This window comes from Podarcis vaucheri, assembly GCF_965113315.1.
Source record: "Podarcis vaucheri genome assembly, chromosome: 12".
In the NCBI taxonomy this organism is placed as follows: Eukaryota; Metazoa; Chordata; class Lepidosauria; order Squamata; family Lacertidae; genus Podarcis; species Podarcis vaucheri.
In genome coordinates this window covers 60,912,202-60,933,963 of record NC_138750.1, presented here as the reverse complement: position 1 = coordinate 60,933,963, position 21,762 = coordinate 60,912,202, and the positions used below count along the sequence as shown (strand labels likewise).

At 49.0% G+C, this 21,762-nt stretch overlaps 1 protein-coding gene across 2 annotated transcripts; it reads right to left on the bottom strand.

Moving 5' to 3' along the window:
• Positions 1-505: 505 nt before the first annotated feature.
• LOC309514923 (uncharacterized protein) lies at positions 506-13,004 on the bottom strand. Of its 2 annotated transcripts, none has more exons than XM_082192422.1 (4): positions 12,846-13,004; positions 6,396-7,054; positions 3,943-4,149; positions 506-2,526 (listed from the first exon to the last, which is right to left on the bottom strand). In XM_082192422.1, exons 2-4 carry the CDS (start codon positions 6,862-6,864, stop codon positions 1,442-1,444), a joined length of 1,761 nt encoding a protein of 586 aa, XP_082048548.1. In that variant the 5' UTR covers positions 6,865-7,054; positions 12,846-13,004; the 3' UTR covers positions 506-1,441. The 2 variants fall into 2 exon arrangements, with proteins under 2 accessions (XP_082048548.1, XP_082048549.1); XM_082192423.1 differs by lacking the exon at positions 12,846-13,004 and adding an exon at positions 12,484-12,600.
• Positions 13,005-21,762: the final 8,758 nt, after the last annotated feature.

Here is a 21,762-nt window from a genome sequence, read left to right as displayed (position 1 = left end):
AAACCCGGAAGTACTGGAACGAGTTACTTCCGGGTTTTGGTGGCCGCGCATGCGCAGAAGTGCAAAATCGCGCTTTGCACATGCTCAGAAGTGCTGAATCGCAACCCACACATGCGCAGGTTGTGAGTGTGCATCCCGCACGGATCATGTTCGCAACCTGAGCATCCACTGTATTGCATCCATCTTTTCTGTGAAACGCACTGAGACCTCTGGGTATAGGACGGTGCATGAATTCAGGAAAGAATGATCATAATAATATTTAAAAGTCTAAAACATCTGTAGGCTTCCCAGATGTTGAAGCACCATGCAAATGGGAAGGCAAAAGCCACCCCAAGGATGGCAATGCTCCATGGCTCTCTCCACCTCCCAAAGTAAACTCCTTGTCCCAAATCAGAAACGATCGGCTCGGGGGAATTATTGTCAAAAGTGACCTCTGGCATTTATTTATTTTTAAAGGGTCCGCTGCGAGTCTTTCCCCAGTAACTAAAATACACAAGACAAACCGTTCGGCTGGTTGTTTGTTTTTTCTTTCCAAAAAGTGTTTATAGATACATAGGCAAATCAGTCCGTTAAATGAGTTGCAGAAAATGTTTGAACAATAGCAACTAACCCACAATCCTACTCATACAAAACATGTTCCGCATTTGTCCACACAAACACACACTCCATCACACGCACACTCAGTGTGTCCTCCCCAGCTAACACCCTTCTCTGCCCTTGCTTATGGCTGCCCTGGTATTAAATTTGAGAGCCAGTTGCCCATCGAATGCCCTGTCCTGCCAGCACTCTTTTCCACTGCAGAGCGCCCCTCGCTGGCGGGCTCTGTGTTTCTTGCGGCCTATCGACAGCCCTCTCCCCGCCACCCAGGTTTCGGTATTTATAGATGGAGGGGACACCGCAGGCGAAATTTCTTCCGTCAGGGTAGTCGTACCCCCTTGCCACTTCCCCACACTCAAAACACCACGGCATGCATTCATTCGCCAAGGGCCGAGCGAATGATCATTCGCGAATCCTTTTCGGGTCCATGTACAAAGCCCAAGCACAGTGTGCAACTAAACCTTACACAGTCATACCTGGGGTTGAAGTTGCTTCAAGTTGAGCGTTTTCGGGTTGCGCTCCGCGGCGACCCGTAAGTAACGGAATGCGTTACTTCCGGGTTTCGCTGCTTGCGCAGATGCTCAAAATGAGGTCATGCGCAGAAGCGGCGACTCGCGACAGATGCGTGTTGCGTTCGCTTCCGGATGTGAACGGGACTCTGGAACGGATCCCGTTCGCATCCAGAGGTACCACTGTATATATTCCCACATGTTGTCATCAGGCGCACACACAAACATTCTTTCTCTCTCTGCCCTCCGTTTGCCCACCTGGAGGAAATTTCGGAGCTCTGCACACACACAAACAACGTCTATTTGATTTCGATTTAGGAACTGCCCGCTCGCCCCTAGCTGCTGGGCACAAACATCCTTCTGTGCTTGGACGTGGAGCCGCGAGGACGGCCCCGGCCCCGGCGGGAGACGCCGTGGGGGCTCCGCCTCGCCCTGGCTGCCTCCCCCCGGCCGACGCTCCCCGGGTGCGGTCCAGAAAGGCCCCCTTCAGCTTTAAGAGGGACGAAGAGAGGGGTGCAGTCGGGGGCCGTCTCTGGAGGGGCTGCCTCGGGTTTCAGAGAGGAGGCGTGGGCCGCCGGCGCGACCGTTTGCGACGCCCTCTCCTGCCGCGCCGCGGCCCTGTCCTGCCGCGCTGCGGCCCTCTCTTGCCGCAAGTACCGCAGTTCGTCCCGGATATCGGTGAGGACGCCCAGAAGCCGGAATTGGAGCTCTCTGTCGCGGGCCCGCTCGTCTCGCTGCTGGGCCCTCTCCTCTTGCCACATGGCGAGCTCCTGGTGGTACAGCTGGTCCCACTGGTCCTCCATGTCCATCAGCCGCCGGATGTTAGTCCGCCAGGTTTCCCGGCCACCCTCGCGCCGGCGGGAACACCCCATCCCCCTGGGCAAGGCCCGTGGGGCGGGCGCCTGGTCTGCGTGAGGCGAAGCAGAGGATGGCAGGGACTCCTCGGTGAGGGCCCCGGTGTGGAGAGGAGACCGGGAGTGTTGCTCCTCCTCCTGCTTCTCCCACGCAGGCCCCAGAAGCCCCCGGGGCAAGGAGCCCGTCTCCGCGGCCTGGCTGGCTGCCTCCTCTTCCTCCGGCTGAGAGGCGTCGAGGGAGCGGCCCAGTGCGGGGACGTCAGGCCCCCCCTCGTGGTCCCAGTCTGAGTGGGCGTCTGCGTGGCTGAGGGCGTCCTCTGGCAGGGAGGCGGCCGACCCCTGAGAGTTGCACCTGCGGATAAGCATCGCAGCCTGCCGGCCGGACAACTTCAGGTCTTCTTCGGCCGACAGCCGAGCTTCCAGCGCCGCTTGGAGACTCATCCTGCCCTCCGCCTCCGGGCCGTCATGATCCTCCTCCTCGGAAGCGTAGGAGACGAGGGATTCGTTTCGGAGCTGGGGGGACATGGCGGACATTTCCGGGGTCCGTAGCTCTGGTCCTGATTCGGCTGCAACAGGCGAGAGAACGACATCAAGGCAGGGAATACAAGCCTAAGACAGACACAGACTCTGACAAGTCACTCATGCACTTTCACGCAGCTGCTGAAGAACTTTCAGTATCTAGGTTTCTAAGAATTATTGGGCAATGCCACATACAGGCCGCCAGCTTGATACCATATTTTTCGCTCTATAAGACGCACTTTTTCCCTCCTAAAAAGTAAGGGGAACTGTGTGTGCGTCTTATGGAGCGAATGCAGGCTGCACAGCTATCCCAGACTGCGCTGCACTCCCTCTCGCTGTTCTAGCTCCTGGCTTAGCCGCGCTCTGTCCTTTGCCCCACGTCCCGGAAAAGCCCCCAAGAGCCGCACTCCCTTTAAAGAGCCGCGTGGAGCGTGTGTGCGGCTCTTGGGGGCTTTTCCCTGAGGAGGGAGAAGGGCAACCCATCAGTGACGGGCTGCCCTTCTCTCTCCTCGGGGAAAAGCCTGCAAGCGCCGTACACACGCTCCGCGCAGCTCATGAAAGGGAGTGCTGAGCAGAGCCTGGGATGCATACAGACTCTGCTCAGCGCTCCCTTTAAAGAATTTTTTCCCTTGCATTCCCCCTCTAAAAACTACATGCGTCTTATGGTCAGGTGCATCTTATGGAGCAAAAAAATATGGTATATATTTTTGGATGTTTGTCAACTCACTATGTACTAATATATCGTAACCAAATTTTGCACGACGGTCCCAGAGATGAAGGAACAGGTTTCCCTCTATGTTTGGGTACTACCGGACACCATTATGAACGAAGATGGTGGAAGGAACCTTTCAAATGGGCATCGATTTTTAACTGCTGGATCTCAAAACGGCATTGATCATAACTGCCGAAATCAAAAGCAATGCCGGGAATGAGACTGAAAGTTCATCCATAAACCGCTTAATTTCCCAAGTGGTGTGCAAGTATCAAACATAATGGAAAATACGCAACATGGATTTATTCTTAGCCTCTAGTCTGAACCACCCACCACCTCCTCAGTTTCCCCCATCAAATCCAAGAAGTGGGCAGTTAAAAGACAGGCACTCATCCTGCATGAAGACGGCTCAAAAGAACGAGATCAGACCGGCTGCAGATTTCCACACCCCAGGATTTTCCAGTGGGGAAGCTTTGAAGCTCAGGGGCAGAGAACAAGCTTTGTACCCAGTAACCCCATGACAGGGCCTTCTCTGTGGTGGCTCCCTGTTTGCTGAAAGCCCTCTGACTCTTAGAAGACATCTGAAGGCAGCCCTGTATCGGGAAGCTTTTAATATGTGGTGCTTTTCTGTGAGTTTATAGTTTGTTGGAAGCAGCCCAGAGCGGCTGGAGCAGTTGGGACGGCATATAAATATGATAATTGTTGTTATTGTTATGGCCAGGCTGTTTGCAACGGCACCAGCGATACCTACCTGAGCTGCTCTGCCCTTCGCCTCGACTGTATTCGCAAAGCATAGAGGAGGGGTCGGGGCTCTGGACCCCCACGCGAGGCACCAGGGAGCCCTCCACGTCAGGGAGGGAGGAGGGCTGCCCGTTGGTGTCAATGTAGATACTGGGGTGGTTGAGGCCCGGTTGCAAAGCTACAAAGGACTGCTTGAACGCTCCAGGGAAGAAAATCTCTGCAGGGCAAGAAAACAAGCAAAGCGTTGCATTATCCCTTCAAGTCAACGTCAGGCAGCGGTCAACAGAGGGAGGAGTCTCGTAGAAAAGGTATAAACCAGGGTGGATAAAAATCAATGATTTTTTATAATTTAAATGGATTTTTTTTATTTAAATCAGATTTTTAAAATTTAAATCGGATTTTTAAAATTTAAATTGGATCTTTAAAATTTAAATCGGATTTTTAAAATTTAAATCGGCTTTTTAAAATAAAATGCTTTTGGAGGAAAAATCTTTCTAAAGATAGTTTTCTATTTAAGCTACATTCTAGTCCAAAGGCTATTCATCAGGAAATAAGGATTTGTTTTAAGTTGTTCATGTGTGCTAAAACTCAGTCTGGTTTTTTAAAAAAAACTGTTTAACCAAATCAGTTAAGAAACATGGATACATGGACACAAGACCGGGCTCAGGGCGGCTAACATCAGGTATAAAAACAACTGATGAAAATGCAACTTAAAAACAAGATTAAAATACTACTTAAAATGCAGCCACATTTCAGTGGAAGCCCAGATCAAAATCTGTTTGGGGGGAGAAAACGTCAAATCTTCACCAAGGCCAACTATCCAGACTGGTCCTACGTGGGCCAGAAAAAAGCCAGGGAAGTCCCCAAATAGGGGTTCCATCACAGAAGGAAAAGGAAAGAGGGGGAGGGGATCAAATTGACTCCAAGCCAAAGGCCAGGCGGAACAACTCTGTCTTACATGCCCCGCGAAAATAAATCAGATCCTGCAGGGCCCTGGTCTCATGAAACAGAGCGTTCCACCAGGCTGGAGCCATCACTGAAAAGGCCCTGGCTCTGGTTGAGGCTAATCTGACTTTCTTAGGGCCCGGGACCACTAGGGTGTTGCTATTTATGGACCTTGAGGCTCTCCGTGGGGCATACCGGGAGAGGCGGTCCCGTAGATACGAGGGTCCTAGGCCGTGAAGGGCTTTAAAGGTCAAAACCAGCACCTTAAATCTGACCCTGTACTCCACCGGGAGCCAGTGCAGCTGGAAAAGCACTGGGTGAATGTGATCCCGCGGCAAGGACCCCGTAAGGAGCCTCGCCGCAGCATTCTGCACCCAATAGAGTATTGCGGTCCCGAGCCATTTAAGGCTTTATAGGTCAAAACCAGCACTTTGAATTGGGCCCGGAAACTAATCGGCAACCAATGCAGCCGAACCAAGATGGCCGCAAGATGCTCAGACCGTCTTGCTTATATAGACTGTACTTTTCGCTCTATTAGATGCACTTTTCCCCTCCTAAAAGGTACAGTGGTACCTCGGGTTACATACGCTTCAGGTTACGCACTCCGCTAACCCAGAAATAGTGCTTCAGGTTAAGAACTTTGCTTCAGGACGAGAACAGAAATCGTGCTCTTGCGGTGCGGCAGCAGCAGGAGGCCCCATTAGCTAAAGTGGTGCTTCAGGTTAAGAACAGTTTCAGGTTAGGTACGGACCTCCGGAACGAATTAAGTACTTAACCCGAGGTACCACTGTAAGGGGAAATGTGTGTGCGCGTCTTATGGAGCGAATGCAGGCTGCGCAGCTATCGCTGAAGCCAGGAGAGCAAGAGGGATCAGGGAGCACTCTTGCCTCTTCGCTCAAGAGGCTTTGCGCTGCTTTCTTGTTTCCCTCCTCTAAAAACTAGGTGTGTCTTTGGCAGATGACGATGATGGACTTTTCGGAGCTAGCTGACCTGACCGGAAGAATCCGCCACCAGAAAGAAGAGGAGTTCCAAGAGGACTGGAGGAAATTCAAGGACTATTTGAATAAATATTGTAATATAAAAAATTTGAAATGACTTGAAAGAAACAAATAGGCCTAGGATTAAATTAAGTTATAATTAAATAAATGGGATTCAGGACGTTAAGAAAAGTGAATAGGATGGACTATAATTGGAAATTGTTTTAGTTTAATAATGATATCGGAAAGCTGTTACTTTTAATTACAAGGAAACTCAGAAGGGAGGGACTTTAGGAAGTCAACCAAGATATTTAAAAGGTTGGATTTGTGAAGAATTAAGTTTGTTATTATTGTCTATCTGTTTATTGTTCCCCCCCCCTTTCTTCTTTTTTCTTTTTGTGTAGCATCTTGCTTTGTGGTTTGTGTTATCACGGTGGAAAATCTAATAAAAACTTATTTTAAAAAATAAAAACTAGGTGCGTCTTATGGTCGGGTGCTTCTTATGGAGAGGAAAATACGGTGATAATAAACGGAAGCTCACCCGGGTCCAAGACGATTTCGGGCTCAGAGTCATGCGTGGGCTGCAGGAAAGTGGAGGCCACCATTTTTTCCAGGGGCGTGAGGCGGGGCTTGTGGGGCGCCCCTGGCCGGTGCACCGGGGGCGGTCTCTTGGCCGTGATCTTTTTCTTGACGTCCAGCCTCAAGTCTCGCCATTTGTGCTTGAGGTCGTCGATGGAGCGCTCCGTGTACCCGAGGAAGTTGACGCGGCTTTGGATCTGGGTCCAGAGCTGCTTCCGGCGGACGGGGTGAGCCCGGAACGATTCCGACCCGTACAGAGCGCTAAAATGCCGCACTACATTCCAGACCAGGGTCTCCGTCTCGTCGTTGGAGAAGTTGGCTTTCCTCTTCCGGCCTGTCGCGCTGGCCTGGGCTGCGGCGGCGGTGGAAGTGGAAGGGGGAGAGTCAAAGCGAGGTCCCCATTTGTCCCTCTCGGCCGCGGAGGAAAACATTGGAGTCCGCGAGCCAGCGAGAGCGGGAGGAAGCAGGGGCCAGAGCGGCTGGGGGCTCCGCGGGGGCAAGGCTACGGGCCGAGGCTTCTCCCACCCCACGAGCAAAAGCCGGGGGGATTCTGCGGGTGGCGTCAACCGAATGAGGACTGGAGACTCGCTCCGGAGTCATGCAGTCTCGTCCCAAGGGCACCTGGAAGGGAAGGAAGAGTGTGAGATGGAACAAGGGCAGAATGCTGCAGCTTAATAATAATAATTTATTATTTATACCCCACCCATCTGGCTGGGCTTCCCCAGCCACTCTGGGCGGCTTCCAACAAAATATTAAAATACTGTAATACATCAAACATTAAAAGCTTCCTTAAACAGGGATGCCTTCAGATGTCTTCTAAATGTCAGGTAGTTGTTTCTCTCTTTGACATCTGGTGGGAGGGCGTTCCACAGGGCAGGTGCCACCACCGAGAAGGCCCTCTGCCTGGTTCCCTGTAACTTGGCTTCTCGCAGTGAGGGAACCGACAGAAGGCCCTCGGAGCTGGATCTCAGTGTCCGGGCTGAACGATGGAGGTGGAGACGTTCCTTCAGATATAATGGACTGAGGCCATTTAGGGCTTGAAAGGTTAGCAAAAACATTTCGAATTGTGCTCAGAAACGTACTGGTAGCCAGTGTAGGTCTTTCAAGACCGGTGTTATGCGGTCTTGGCGGCCACTCCCCGTCACCAGTCTAGCTGCCGCATTCTGGTTTAGTTGTAGTTTCTGGGTCACCTTCAAAGGTAGACCCACGTAGAGCGCATTGCAGTAGTCCAAGTGGGAGATAACCAGAGCATGTACCACTCTGGCGAGACAGTCTGCGGGCAGGGAGGGTCTCAGCCTGCGTACCAGATGGAGCTGGTAGACAGCTGCCCTGGACACAGAATTGACCTGCCCCTCCATGGACAGCTGTGAGTCCAGAATGACTCCCAGGCTGTGCACCTGGTCCTTCAGGGTGCTGATTGGAGTACTTTGCTCAGAGATATGCAATGGTGGCTCATCTGCTACCAGGCTAAGTTCAAGGTATTACTACAGTGGTACTTCGGTTTTCAAACAGCTTAGTTCTTGAACTACTTGGAAACCGAACGCTGCAAACCCGGAAGTGAGTGTTCCAGTTTTCGAACTTCGTTTGGGAAGGCCGAATGTGCTCCATTTAGAGTCTGAGCTTCCGTTTTTAGTGTTGCGCTGCTAATTTGCGTCCTACCATTGCGAGAGAAGTCTTCCGTTTCTGATTGCGGTGTTCTGATGTGATATTTGGAGCTTATGTTTGGTGCTTTTGCTATTTTTTGTGTGTTTTTGTTTGTGTGGCTTTTCCCTTTTTGTGGCTGTGACTTGCGACTTTGCTTTTGTGACTGCGTGGAACTAAAAGCAGCGAAGGCAAAAGAAGCATTAACGTTGTTTATTGCTTTCGTTTTATGGATCAGTGGTTTTGTTAAGTACTAAAATTCATGTTGATTTTTTGTTTTAGGGGTTGCTTTTAATCGTCTGGAACAGATTAATCTGTTTTGCATTACTTTCTATGGGAAAGCGCGCCTTGGTTTTGGAACGCTTTGGTTTTGGAACCGACCTCCGGAACGGATTAAGTTTGAGAACCAAGATACCACTGTATTATCTGTGAGACCGCCTTACCCTATACCTGCCCATTTGATCTCCAGCATCACCTTGCCAACAGAAGTCTGTATAGTAAAACTTATGGTTTTCCCAGTAGTGATGTATGGAAGTGAGAGCTAAACCATAAAGAAGTCTGATGCTTTTGAATTCTGGTGCTGGAGGAGACTCTTGAGAGTCCCATGGATTGCAAGAAGATCCAACCTCTCCATTCTGAAGGAAATCAGCCCTGAGTGCTCATTGGAAGGACAGATCCTGAAGCTGAGGCTCCAAGACTTTGGCCACCTCAGGAGAAGAGAAGACTCCCTGGAAAAGACCCTGATGTTGGGAAAGATGGAGGGCACAAGGAGAAGGGGACGACAGAGGATGAGGTGGTGGGACAGTGTTCTCGAAGCTACCAACATGAGTTTGACCAAACTGCGGGAGGCAGTGGAAAAAAGGAGTGCCTGGCGTGCTCTGGTCCAGGGGGTCACGAAGAGTAGGACATAACTAAACGACTAAACAACAACGATCAGGGCCTGAACCCAAAGCCTTGTGGCTTCCAGCATTTGGTATTCCGAAGCATTTTTGCCTCTGACTGTGGAGCCAGAGCATAGATGTCCTGACTAGTAGCCCCAATAGCCCTCTCTTCCTCCATGAATTTGCCCAGTCCTCTTTTAACGCCATCCAATTTGCCAGCTTGCCTGCCCCGGGAAAACCATTGAATCGGGACAGGTGTCAATCTGCAGAAAACCCAACTGACGCTTGCTCCGATTCAGCAGTAAAGAGGGAGTTTTCCCGGAGGGAAACAGCAGTGTTGGTGCTGACCTTTAAAGCCCTAAATGGCCACGGTCCAGTATACCTGAAGGAGCGTCTCCACCCCCATCGTTCTGCCCGGACACTGAGATCCAGCACCAAGAGCCTTATGGCGGTTCCCTCCCTGCAAGAAGCAAAGTTACAGGGAACCGGGCAGAGGGCCTTCTCGGTAGTGGCGCCAACCCTGTGGAACGCCCTCCCTTCAGATGTGAAGGAAATAAGCAGCTATCCTATCTTTAAAAGACATCTGAAGGCAGCCCTGTTCAGGGAAGTTTTTAATATTTAACACTGTATTGTTTTTAACACTTGATTGGGAGCCGCCCAGAGTGGCTGGGGAAACTCAGCCAGATGGGCGAGGTATATATAATGAATTATTATTATTATTATTATTATTATTATTATTATTATTATTATTATTATATCAAGCGCCTGTGGTAAGCCAATATACAGATTTTCCATTCAGATGTCAGATACAGGAAAAACACAGAGGAAGTCTGCAAAGATTACACACTGGCTGGAAAGTTAAGACCCAGACAGCCCAGCGGGACTTGCTTCTGAGCAAAAGTTACGACAACACCGACTATTTGATGAGAATCCATTTAGATTTGTTTGTGGGGAGATTAAATGGCTGCTTCAAAGGCAAAGGGCCTTTGCTCAGGGGCCTTGCATGCATCGTCTCCAGGCAGGACTGGGGAAATTTCCCTACCTAAAACCCAGGAGAGCCACTGCCTGTCACAGAATCACAGAGTTGGAAGGGGACCCCGGCGGTCATCTAGCCCAACCCGCTGCAATGCAAGAATCTTTTGCCCAACAAGGGGCTTGAACCCATGACTCTATGATTCTATGCGTAAAGTTTAGACTCCTGGGGTAGCTCAATCAGTAGAGCTGATCAATTTCCCCCACATCTTTTGGGGGAACAGTTGCAAGACCTCCCAGCCACCTAATAACTGCACCACCAGAATGCGGCAGCTAGACTGGGGACTGGGAGCGGCCGTCAAGACCATATAACAGTGGTCTTGAAAGAATATGTGGAGGACTCCCTGGTCCTGAATGGGGTAACTGTGCCCCTAAAGGAACAGGTGTGCAGCCTGGGAGTCATTTTGGACTCACAGCTGTCCATGGAGGCGCAGATCTATTCTGTGTCTAGGGCAGCTGTTTATCAACTCCATCTGGTACGCAGGATGAGACCCTACCTGCCCACAGGCTGTCTCGCCAGAGTGGTGCATGCTCTGATTATCTCTCACTTGGACTACTGCAATGCACTCTACGTGGGGCTACCTTTGAAGTTGACCCAGAAACTACAACTAATCCAGAATGCGGTAGCTAGACTGGTGACTGGGAATGGCTGCAGAGACCATATAACACCGGTCTTGAAAGACCTACATTGGCTCCCAGTATGTTTCCGAGCGCAATTCAAAGTGTTGGTGCTGACCTTTAAAGCCCTAAACGGCCTCAGCCCAGTAGACCTGAAGGAGCGTTTCCACCTCCATCGTCCAGCCCAGACACTGAGGTCCATCTCCGAGGGCCTTCTGGCGGTTCCCTCCCTGCGAGAAGCCAAGTTACAGGGAAGCAGGCAGAGGGCCTTCTTGGTGGTGGCGCCCGCCCTGTGGAACGCCCTCCCAGCAGATGTCAAAGAGAAGAATAGCTACCAGACTTTTAGAAGACATCTGAAGGCAGCCCTGTTTAGGGAAGCTTTTAATGTTTAATAGGTTATTGTATTTTAGTGTTTTGTTGTTAGCTGCCCAGAGTGGTTGGGGAAACCCAGCCAGATGGCCGGGGTATTTTTAATTTTTATTATTATTATTATTATTATTACCACCAGAATCTTCTGGCATGTGATTGAATCTCAGCTGAAAACAGCACCCCAGGCCTCCTGCTGCATCAACCCACAACCAGCAACTGGGTTTTGTGTTTACACTCCAAAAAAACCACTTGGGCCTCATTGCCTCCTCATACATGGGGAACGGGAGGTCCAAAGCAGCGGCGTAGCGTGAGTTGTCAGCACCCGGGGCAACGCACGTAATTTGCACCCCTTAACCCGGGGCAAGGCAAGTAATTTGCGCCCCCCCAACCCCTAACCTGCGAGTTGCCGCTGGCGCTGCCGCGCAAACAACGCTGCTTGCCCGGAGGAGGATGGAGGCAGAAGCAGCCGCCGCCTGTGGCTGGGCCGAGGGGATGGCGGCGGCGGCAGGGTGCAGAGGCTGCCCGTGCCCGGCCAGGCGTCGGTGGCGGCGTCGGCGCTGCTGCAGCGGCTGCTCCTCCTGCGAGCAGTGAGCGGAGCGCAGCCACAGCGACGGCGGGGGGCGCGCGCGCTAGGGCGCAAGGCTGGCGGTGGCGGCAGGGAGCACGGCGGAGGAAGGAACTTGTCCCTTCCCTCTGGACTCGCGCCCCCCCCAGATGTTGCGCCCGGTGCGGCCGGCACCCCCCACGCTACGCCACTGGTCCAAAGCTCCCTGAATCCGGTTTAGGCCTTCCCTCTGCTTCCCAAAAGATTAACAAGGAATCGAACATCTCCCCGCTGGAGAGGCGTGTCCACTCCGGATCCAGATTTCATTCTGCTGTCTGCACACACGTGTCAATTCGGATTCACTCCCGGGCGCTCGAGGGCAAAAACGGCGCCCCACCGTTTCTTTCCCCGCGTGGCACTGGCCCCGGGATCCTATTGTGGGGCTGGCCAGGAAGGACCTCCAGGATCGGATCGCGCTGTCCTTAAGCGCAACCGGACAGAAGCCGTTTGCAGTAACTCAACGGGAAAAAAGCTCCTTTGTGCGGAGTTGCGCGCTAGCCTATCCCTTTCCGCAGAGAAGGGAACTCGACGGCAATAATGGCACATGCAGAAATTGAGAAGATCTCCACTGCAAGGCTCCCCTTCGTCGGCTACGCGGAGCCCGCTCAGCACGCATCTAATTCGGATTTAAAAGCACCCAAGCCTGAGAGGAATGCGGGGCAAAGGGCGCAATCCGTCCGGGTTCCAGCGGCCTGGGGCATTTCAAAAGGCCCTTCAGCCTGCAGGGATGACCACCGAAGGACAATAGGCGCCGCCACAGCTTAGCTCAGCGCCTGCGGAAGGGCGCGCGCGCGCGGAAGGGGGGGGGATGGGTTGGAGTTGTTTACAACTCTTGCCTGCCCGATCCGTATCCCACCCCCAACTCTGCAGCAGGGGCTGCATGCAAGACCCGCGATCCCGCCCACCTTTGGGATTTTGGGGAAATCCAACAACGAAAAAAGGAGAGATCAAACCACGTCGCGCGTCTCCAAAAACTCCCGGCTCTCCCCGAAAAGGCCGCGGATCCGGTGCGGAAACTCACGCGGGAGCGAGCGAGCGAGCCGCCCGGCCCGGCCCAGGGGCCTTGCTTCCGCGGAGGCGCGCGCGAACAAAACCGTGCGCTCTGCGCAACGCGGATCCGGGCAGGGGCGGAGGTTGCGCAGGGGCGGAGGGAGCGGAGGTGGAGGAGCCGCCCTCGTGCTCGCCTCTCCCCCGGCCCCGGCAGCAACTCCCCGAGCCCCTGGGCGGCGTGGGAACCGCAGCCTCTCCAAGCGCCCCCTTTCCTTACCCGCGCGCAAAGCTGCTTGTCTCCGCGGGCGCGCCAGCTTCTCCTGCGCGTCTCCTCCTGCGCGCCCCCAACGCTGGGCGGAGGGATGCGCGCGTCTCCCTTCCCCCGCGCCTCCTTCTTTGGCTCTCGCCTTAATGGCTCCTCCCGCCTCCGCGCGACGAGGAGGCGCAGGAACCAGGCGGCGGCGTTTCCTCCTGCGCCCAGGCGCGGCGGCCACTTGCCTCTGCCCTCTGCTGGCTCCGGAGGGGCCTGGAGGTTTCCGCCGATGCCTCGGCCCGGCCCCCGCCCCACATCCCCTTGGCACCCGGCACTCCTGGTGCCCGAGGAGGCTTCACACGATACGCGGGTGCACGGATCATACACGTGAAGATTCGGAAGGGACACTGAGGGTCATTTAGTCCAACCCGCTGCAACGCAGGAATCTCAGCTAAAGCATCCATGACAGCCTGGATAGCTTAGAGCATGGCGCAGATAACGGCCAAGGTTTGCAGGTTCGATTCCCGTATGGGGCAGCCGCATATTCCTGCATTGCAGGGGGTTGGACTAGATGACCCCTGGGGTTCCCTTCCAGCTCCACAATTCTACGATCTATGACAGGTGTCCATCCAACCTCTGCTTGAAAGCCTCCAAGGAAGGAGAGGTCGTCACTGCTCCTTCCTCAAATAGCTCTTGCTGTTAGAAACTTCTTCCTGATGTTGAGATGGAATCTCTTTTCTTGTCGCTTGAAGCCATGGGTTCGAGTCCTGCCCGCCTGAGCAGGAGAAAACAAGCTCCCCCCCCCCCCTTTCCATGTCACAGCACAGATACTGGATTTCCTTTTTTTTTTAATTGTGTGTATCATTTTTAATGTTGTACACCGTCCTCTGATCTTTTGAATAAGTGCAGTACAGTGGTACCTCAGGTTAAGTACTTAATTCGTTCCGGAGGTCTGTTCCTAACCTGAAACTGTTCTTAACCCAGTGGCGTGGTGTGGGGGTGCAGGGGGGGCGTGCTCACACTCGCAGCTCTCTGCACCTACCTGGCTCACTCAGGGTTAGGGGGCGCAAATTACTTGCCTTGCCCCGGGTGCTGACAACCCACGCTACGCCACTGTCTTAACCTGAAGCACCGCTTTAGCTAATGGGGCCTCCTGCTGCTGCCGGAGGACGATTTCTGTTCTCATCCTGAAGCAAAGTTCTTAACCCGAGGTACTATTTCTGGGTTAGCAGAGTCTGTAACCTGAAGCGTATGTAACCTGAGGTACCGCTGTATATGAACTGAATAAATAAAGAATATAAATAACAATGCTAGAAGTCTCTGAGCCCAGATGGGTGGACTGGAGTGTTTGGTCTCAGAGGATGGCATTGAAACAGAGAGCATAACAGAATCCTGGTGGAATGGCCAGTGTTACAAGAATTCTAAGGTCTCAAATAAATGTTCATAAATGGACAAGGCAAGCACATACATAAGTAAATAAACCACGTGTCTGAAATAGTACAGGAAGACTAAGAGGCAAACCAAAATAAAAAGCCTATAAGGATTGGGGAATCTTTAAAGAATACTTAGAAAACCATGGAATAAAAGGAAACATCTTGGCAGAATTAGACCGATCCCTATATTGTATAAATATAAGTTCATAGGGAGGTAAAAAGAAATTCTATAAGAAATATGTAACTGTGCGGTATAAAGTAATGGATAGATAAAGTACAGTAAGATTAATTGTAAGTCAGTTTTAAATTTCTTCTCTGTAAGTTTTATAATTGTGTTCAGTATTAGGAGTATATATGATGATAATTATATTAATCTTGTATCTTATAGTGTGGTGGTTTGTTTGATTTTTCTGTTATTTGTTTGATTGTATGTATGTATGTATGTTTGTTTACTTGTATGTACGTCTGTTTTCTCATAAATGTATTTATTTTAAATTAATAAAGATATATATATTTTTTAAATGAAATAGTACAGGAGAACAATCCTGAAGCCATTTTGACTCTCCCTAATTTACCTCAAATATTTTTCTGCAAGGAGGAAGGAAATGGGAAAAGCTTTCCAGTGCTCTTTGGACTTTAGGGACTTACACCTCCCTTTCCAAATACAGTCTGGCAAGTATCTGTTGTTGTTGTTGTTTAGTCGTTTAGTTGTGTCCGGCTCTTTGTGCCCCCCTGGACCAGAGCACGCCAGGCCCTCCTGTCTTCCACTGCCTCCCGCAGTTTGGTCAAACTCATGCTGGTAGCTTCGAGAACACTCTCCCACCATCTCATCCTCTGTCGTCCCCTTCTCCTTGTGCCCTCCATCTTTCCCAACATCAGGGTCTTTTCCAGGGAGTCTTCTCTTCTCATGAGGTGGCCAAAGTCTTGGAGCCTCAGCTTCAGGATCTGTCCTGCCAGTGAGCACTCAGGGCTGATTTCCTTCAGAATGGAGAGGTTGGATCTTCTTGCAGTCCATGGGACTCTCAAGAGTCTCCTCCAGCACCATCATTCAAAAGCATCCATTCTTCGGCAATCAGCATTCTTTATGGTCCAGCTCTCACTTCCATACATCACCACTGGGAAAACCATAGCTTTAACTATACAGACCTTTGTTGGCAAGGTGATGTCTCTGCTTTTTAAGATGCTGTCTAAGTATCTGTTAAGCTGAGCAAACTATCAGTATAGATTCAGGAACTAAAGTATTTACCATCTCAAAGGAATGGCCAAGCTACCCCAGAAAATGCAATCAAGTAAGGCATTTATCAGGTATCCTGGCAGACAGGAGAGAAGTAACACACTCAAATTCCTATGTATGATTTTGGGGGGGGGGGCTGGTGGTCTTGGGCTACAGGGTGGGCAATTTCAAAAGTCTAAATAGGGGCTTGTGCACTATTGTTTGGGGTCTCTCCTCTCTCCTGCTTGTGGTGAGTGGGGACCCTATTGCAACAGTTTATTTCCTTTAATAAAGATCAGGCTTACTAGGCATTTTGCTTTCAATATACTCTGGTTGACCTCTTCTTCCTCTAAATCTCCTGAGAGACTCTTTACGGGCTCTAGATACCCCATAACAGGATTAGAACTATTTTTCTTATAACACAAGGAAGGACATGTCATTTTCTTCAGTGAGAGGTCATTAAAATATGTTTTTGGGTGTGTGATAGGAATTTTGAGGTCTTAAAAGGTAAAGGGAAAGGGACCCCTGACCATTAGGTCCAGTCGCGGACAACTCTGGGGTTGCGGCGCTCATCTCCCTTTATTGGTACAGCTTCCGGATCATGTGGCCAGCATGACTAAGCCGCTTCTGGCGAACCAGAGCAGCGCACAGAAACGCCGTTTACCTTCCTGCCAGAGTGGTACCTATTTATCTACTTGCACTTTGACGTGCTTTCGAACTGCTAGATTGGCAGGAGTTTGAGATCTTAGATATATGTTAAGTGTTCATAAGTGTACCAACCAAGCACGTACATAGATCAGCACAGGAAGACCAACCTGAAACCATTTTGATTCCCAAACTGAGCAAATGTTTTCTCTGCAAGGTCAAAGAAAAATGGAAAAGCCTCCCCATTGTCTTTTCCTTCACAAATCCTGTCTTGAGGGCACATTTAAGATATGAATAGGGTGTGAGGCTGTGACCTGGCTCAGGAACGGAAGTATTTATCATTACAAAAGACTGGCCAGGCTCCCCAGGCAATCCAATCAAGTGACCATTAAACAGGTAACCTGGCAGACAGGAGATAAACAACGCACTCAGATTTCTGTTGTAGACCGCCCTTTCTGTGATGTATGTATGATGTTTCTGGGGGTGGTCTGGATCTCCAGGGTGGCAATTTCAAAAGTCTTTATAAGGCCTTGCGCGCCATTGTTCTGGGTTCCTCCTCCTTTCCTGCGTGTGAGGGGAGCACCCTGTTGCAACAGATCAAGAAAGATCAGGCTTACTAGCTGCTTTGCTTCTCAATATTTTCTGGTTGCCCTCTGTTATTTTCTCCTACCAATAGGGAACCTACGTAAGGACTCTACAGTGGTGCCCCGCAAGACGAATGCCTCGCAAGACGAAAAACTCGCTAGACGAAAGGGGTTTGCGTTTTTTGAGCTGCTTCGCAAGACGAATTTCCCTATGGGCTTGCTTCGCAAGACGGAAAACGAAAACGTCTTGCAAGTTTGTTTCCTTTTTCTTAACACCGTTAATACAGTTGCGACTTGACTTCGAGGAGCAACTCATAGAACGCGGTGTGGTAGCCTTTTTTGAGGTTTTTGAAGACTTTGGTGATTTTTGAAGCTTTTCCAAAACTTCTTTTGCAGCCATTTGGTAAGTTAAACTTTTAAAACTTTTTTGGGGGGTTTTTGGATTTTGGGTTGGGGTGTTTGGAATTCAAGGACTTGGTGTTGGGGAGGGGTTTGCAAGAATCTGGAAGCTCGTGTGTGTATTTTTCTGCATTTTTATGATTTTCTGTGACCACTGGGCCACTCTGCTGTTTCTAAAAAAATTTCTGGATTTGAATTTCTGTGTGGTGGGTGGCTGGGGGAACAGTTGAGGAGGGGGTTCTTCAGCAAGAAGCAAAGAGTGGAAGAGGAACCTTCTTCGAGTTGTCCCCCAGAGTCTTAGAAAATGTACTGTACACTTTGTTGATTTTAAAATGTTTTTCTGTCATGTTTAGAAACTTAATTTATTGTTCCTTCAATTTTTGAAATGCTCTTTACAGTATTGCGGAACGAATTAATTTCGTCTTGCGAGGCACCACTGTATATGGGCTCTTGAATACCTCATAAGGGGGAAAAGGGCAGATTTTTGTTTACAACAGTAGAGAACGTACATAAGGACTCTATATGGGCTCTTGGACACCCCATAAGGGAAAAAGGGCAGATTTTGTTTACAACATCATCCAGCCATCTTAGGGACTCTGGATTTGTGTAGGGCATGGGTAGGCAAACTAAGGCCCGAGGGCCAGATCCGGCCCAATCGCCTTCTCAATCTGGCCCGCGGACGGTCCAGGAATCAGAGTGTTTTTACATGAGAAGAATGTGTGCTTTTATTTAAAATGCACCTCTGGGTTATTTGTGGGGCATAGGAATTCGTTCATTATTATTTTCTCCAAAATATAGTCTGGACTACAAACCACATCGCCCCCCAGCCAGCATGACCAATGGTCAGGGAGGATGGGAGCTGCAGTGCAGAAACATCCAGAGGACCAGATGACCCCAGAACCTGATTTATTTATTATTAAAATAATAACAAACATAGACAGCATCTTAAAAAGTAGAGACATCACCTTGCCAACAAAGGTCCGTATAGTTAAAGCTCTGGTTTTCCCAGTAGTGATGTATGGAAGTGAGAGCTGGACCATCAAGAAGGCTGATTGCCGAAGAATGGATGCTTTTGAATTATGGTGCTGGAGGAGACTCTTGAGAGTCCCATGGACTGCAAGAAGATCAAACCCATCCATTCTGAAGGAAATCAGCCCTGAGTGCTCACTGGAAGGACAGATCCTGAAGCTGAGGCTCCAATATTTTGGCCACCTCAGGAGAAGAGAAGACTCCCTTGAAAAGACCCTGATGTTGGGGGGACGACAGAGGACAAGATGGTGGGACAGTGTTCTCGAAGCTACCAAACTGCGGGAGGCAGTGCAAGACAGGAGTGCCTGGCATGCTCTGGTCCATGGGGTCACGAAGAGCCGGACACGACTAAACGACTAAACAACAACAAAACTTCAATGTTGTCGCTTTCTAGAATGACCTCCAGGTGTCGCCGTAAGCCCACCTCTTAAACGGAGCTTCTGTCAGGTTGCCAGCTGATTTTTCCAAGCTGCGCAGCTGTGCTTTTAACAGCCGCACGAGAGGGAATCCATCTTTGCCCATCCTAATGTTGCACCTGCCCAAATTCCTCGTAAGTGCTAGGCTTAAAGAACGAGAGTATGCATCATCTTTGAACTGGAGAATCAATACAAAAGCAAAAACCATCTGGGTTATATAGATGAGCCGGGGGCTTGTATGTTAGTGGAAGCAGGTTGAGTTGGCTGTTGTTGTTTTTTTAATATTTTTTATTGGTTTCACAAATTTTTTTTATAGACAATACAAACAAATAAAGAAACAAACAAACAAACATGTATAATTTCGTATCCTTATTTCATAAACCTCACTTCTCCGACTCCCCCAAACCTCCCCTTTCTACATCCCAATTTCCAAAATTATTTCAGCAAATTCTAAACTTATTTTTATCAAATTTGCCCCTTATTTATTCTTTTCTTTTACTTAATCTTTTGCCGCTGTAATCTCCTTTTTTTTCTAAAAACCTCAACATTTTAGCATTCATCAATTTTGTAATATTTCTTGAGATAAATTTTAAATTTTTTCCAATCCTCATCCGCCGTCTCTTTCCCCTGATCACGGATTCTGCCAGTCATTTCAGCCAGTCCCATATAGTCTATCACTTTCATCTGCCATTCTTCCAAAGTGGGTAGATCTTGAGTCTTCCAATGCTTTGCGATGAGTATTCTTGCTGCTGTAGTAGCATACATAAAAAAGTTCTGTCTTTCTTTGACACCAATTGGCCGACAATGCCCAAGAGAAAGGCCTCTGGTTTCTTAGGGAAAGGTACATTTAAGTACCTTTTTCATTTCATTGTATATCATTTCCCAGAAAGCCTTAATCTTCGGGCACGTCCACCAAAGGTGATAGAAAGTACCTTCAGTTTCTTTACACTTCCAACACTTATTGTCAGGGAGTTGGCTGTTTTTTCTCTCCCTCCCACCTCCCCAGAAATTGTACTGAGACCTCATGCCTGGCAAGAGTCAAGCCATGGATTAGAGCAAAGCAGAAAATCACTCTGCGCTTTCTCAAAGGCACAGGGCTATCACAGCCAAGGTTTGTACCCACCGCACCCCCTAAACAAAATGTTGTACTTGACTGCTCTGTATTTCACAAAATCTAGGTCAAACACACATTGGAAATGCAGGGAGGTAGAAGGCACAATGGGCCACATGTGGTGGAACAGCAAAAAAAATCAGAGAATTTTGGGAGACAATATACAACGAACTTCAGAAAATGTTTAAATGTTCCTTCCCCAAGAAGCCTGAAGCCTGAAGCCTTCGTGCTAGGAATAATGAGCAATGAAATCCCAAAGAAATTTAGGAGAATTTTCATGTATGTAGCAGCAGCAGCCAGAATCTTAATTGCAAAGGGTTGGAAAGGAGATTGTATCTCATCAAAATTAGACTGGCAGGTGAAGGGAAGCAGTGGGGAGGAGAGGAGGGTTAGGTTGGGTTTGGGAAATACAGTGGTACCTCAGGTTAAGTACTTAGTTCGTTCCGGAGGTCTGTTCTTAACTTGAAACTGTTCTTAACCTGAAGCACCACTTTAGCTAATGGGGCCTCCTGCTGCCTCCGCGCCGCTGGAGCACGATTTCTGTTCTCATCCTGAAGCAAAGTTCTTAACCTGAAGCACTATTTCTGGGTTAGCGGAGTCTGTAACCTGAAGCGTATGTAACCTGAAGCGTCTGTAACCTGAGGTACCACTATAAAATAATATATGGAACAGCAAAGGATATAATAGATTCTTATAGAATAGTAATATATTGTAACCGGAATAGAGGTTTAAAAGGGGAAGTGAATGTATTTTTAGTATTTTCATTATTGTAATCGTTATTATTATTTCTTATTGGTAGAAGGCAATGTTAATTTAGACTTCTTCATTTTGCTGTCTGTATAATTTTCTTAAGACAATAAACAAAACAAAAAACAAAATTAGACTGGCAGAACAAAATGCGAGAATATGTAGAACTAGCTAGATTATCAGCAAAATTCCAAAATGTCACTGACCAAAAATTGATAGAGAATGGGATGTAATTGTAGTAATGATAAATACTTAGTTCCTGGGCCAGGTCACAGGCTCACACCCTATTCAAACACAGACATTCCCTTAAGACAGGATTTGTGAAGGAAAAGACAATGGGGAGGCTTTTCCATTTTCCTTTGACCTTGCAGAGAAAACATTTGGTCAGTTTGGGAATCAAAAATGGTTCCAGGTTGGTCTTCCTGTGCTGATCTATGTATGTGCTTGATTGGTACACTTATGAACATTTAACATATATCTAAGACCTCAAAATTCCTATCACAATACAGTGGTGCCTCGCAAGACGAAAAGAATCCGTTCCGTGATTCTCTTCGTCTAGCGGTTTTTTCGTTTTGCGAAGCAAGCCCATTGACGGATTAGAGGATTAGCGCTATTAGGGGCTTTTAGCGGCTTATCAGCTTATCGGATCAGCTGATATGTGGCTTAGCGGCTTAGAAAAAGGGGGGGGGAGGAAAAACCCCCCGCAGGAACTTGCAAGACATTTTCGTCTTGCGAAGCAAGCCCATAGGAGATTCGTTTTGCAAAGCACCTCCAAAATGGAAAACTCTTTCGTCTAGCGAGTTTTCCGTTTTGCGAGGCATTCGTCTTGCGGGGCACCACTGTATACAGAGTCTATCCAAGGGAACATTGTAAAAATGTAAATCCTTTGGCACGCCTGGATTGACTTTCTGCATGAAATAAAGAGCACCTTACAAAATTAATGTAACAGAAACAACTTAGAGGAGATAAAGCTTAGTGTGTAGTTAAAGAATCTAACTTGGGAATCACAATGGGGTGACCGGCGGTCATGATCACAAAATGTCACATACAGTAAGTATTAAGTTTGGAATGAATGTTTTATTTCTCTCCCCCCCCCCGCCCCCGGTTGATCGCTCTGTGTTGTTTAAATCAATAAAGCATAATGAAAAAGAAAAAGAAAATAAAAGAAACCACTTTAAACAGTCATGGCTTCCCCCAAATAATTCTGGGAGCTGTAGTTTGTTGAGAGTGCTGCAATGGAGACCCCAATTCTCAGAGTGGATTAATACTTACATAATTGTTTTTCACTGGGAACTCTGGGAATTGTAGTTTTGGTAGGGGGGTAGGAACCTTAGCACTCCTGACAAACTGTAGCTCCCATAATC

Bases quoted from the DNA above. Each gene is read 5' to 3' on its own strand.
- LOC309514923 (XM_082192422.1), bottom strand. From the start codon at position 6,864: ATGTTTTCCTCCGCGGCCGAGAGGGACAAATGGGGACCTCGCTTTGAC. The intron at 4,150-6,395 runs GTGAGCTTCCGT...CTTGCCCTGCAG, and splicing joins CGAAATCGTCTTGGACCCGG to AGATTTTCTTCCCTGGAGCG. The intron at 2,527-3,942 runs GTAGGTATCGCT...CGCCTGTTGCAG, and splicing joins CGAAGGGCAGAGCAGCTCAG to CCGAATCAGGACCAGAGCTA.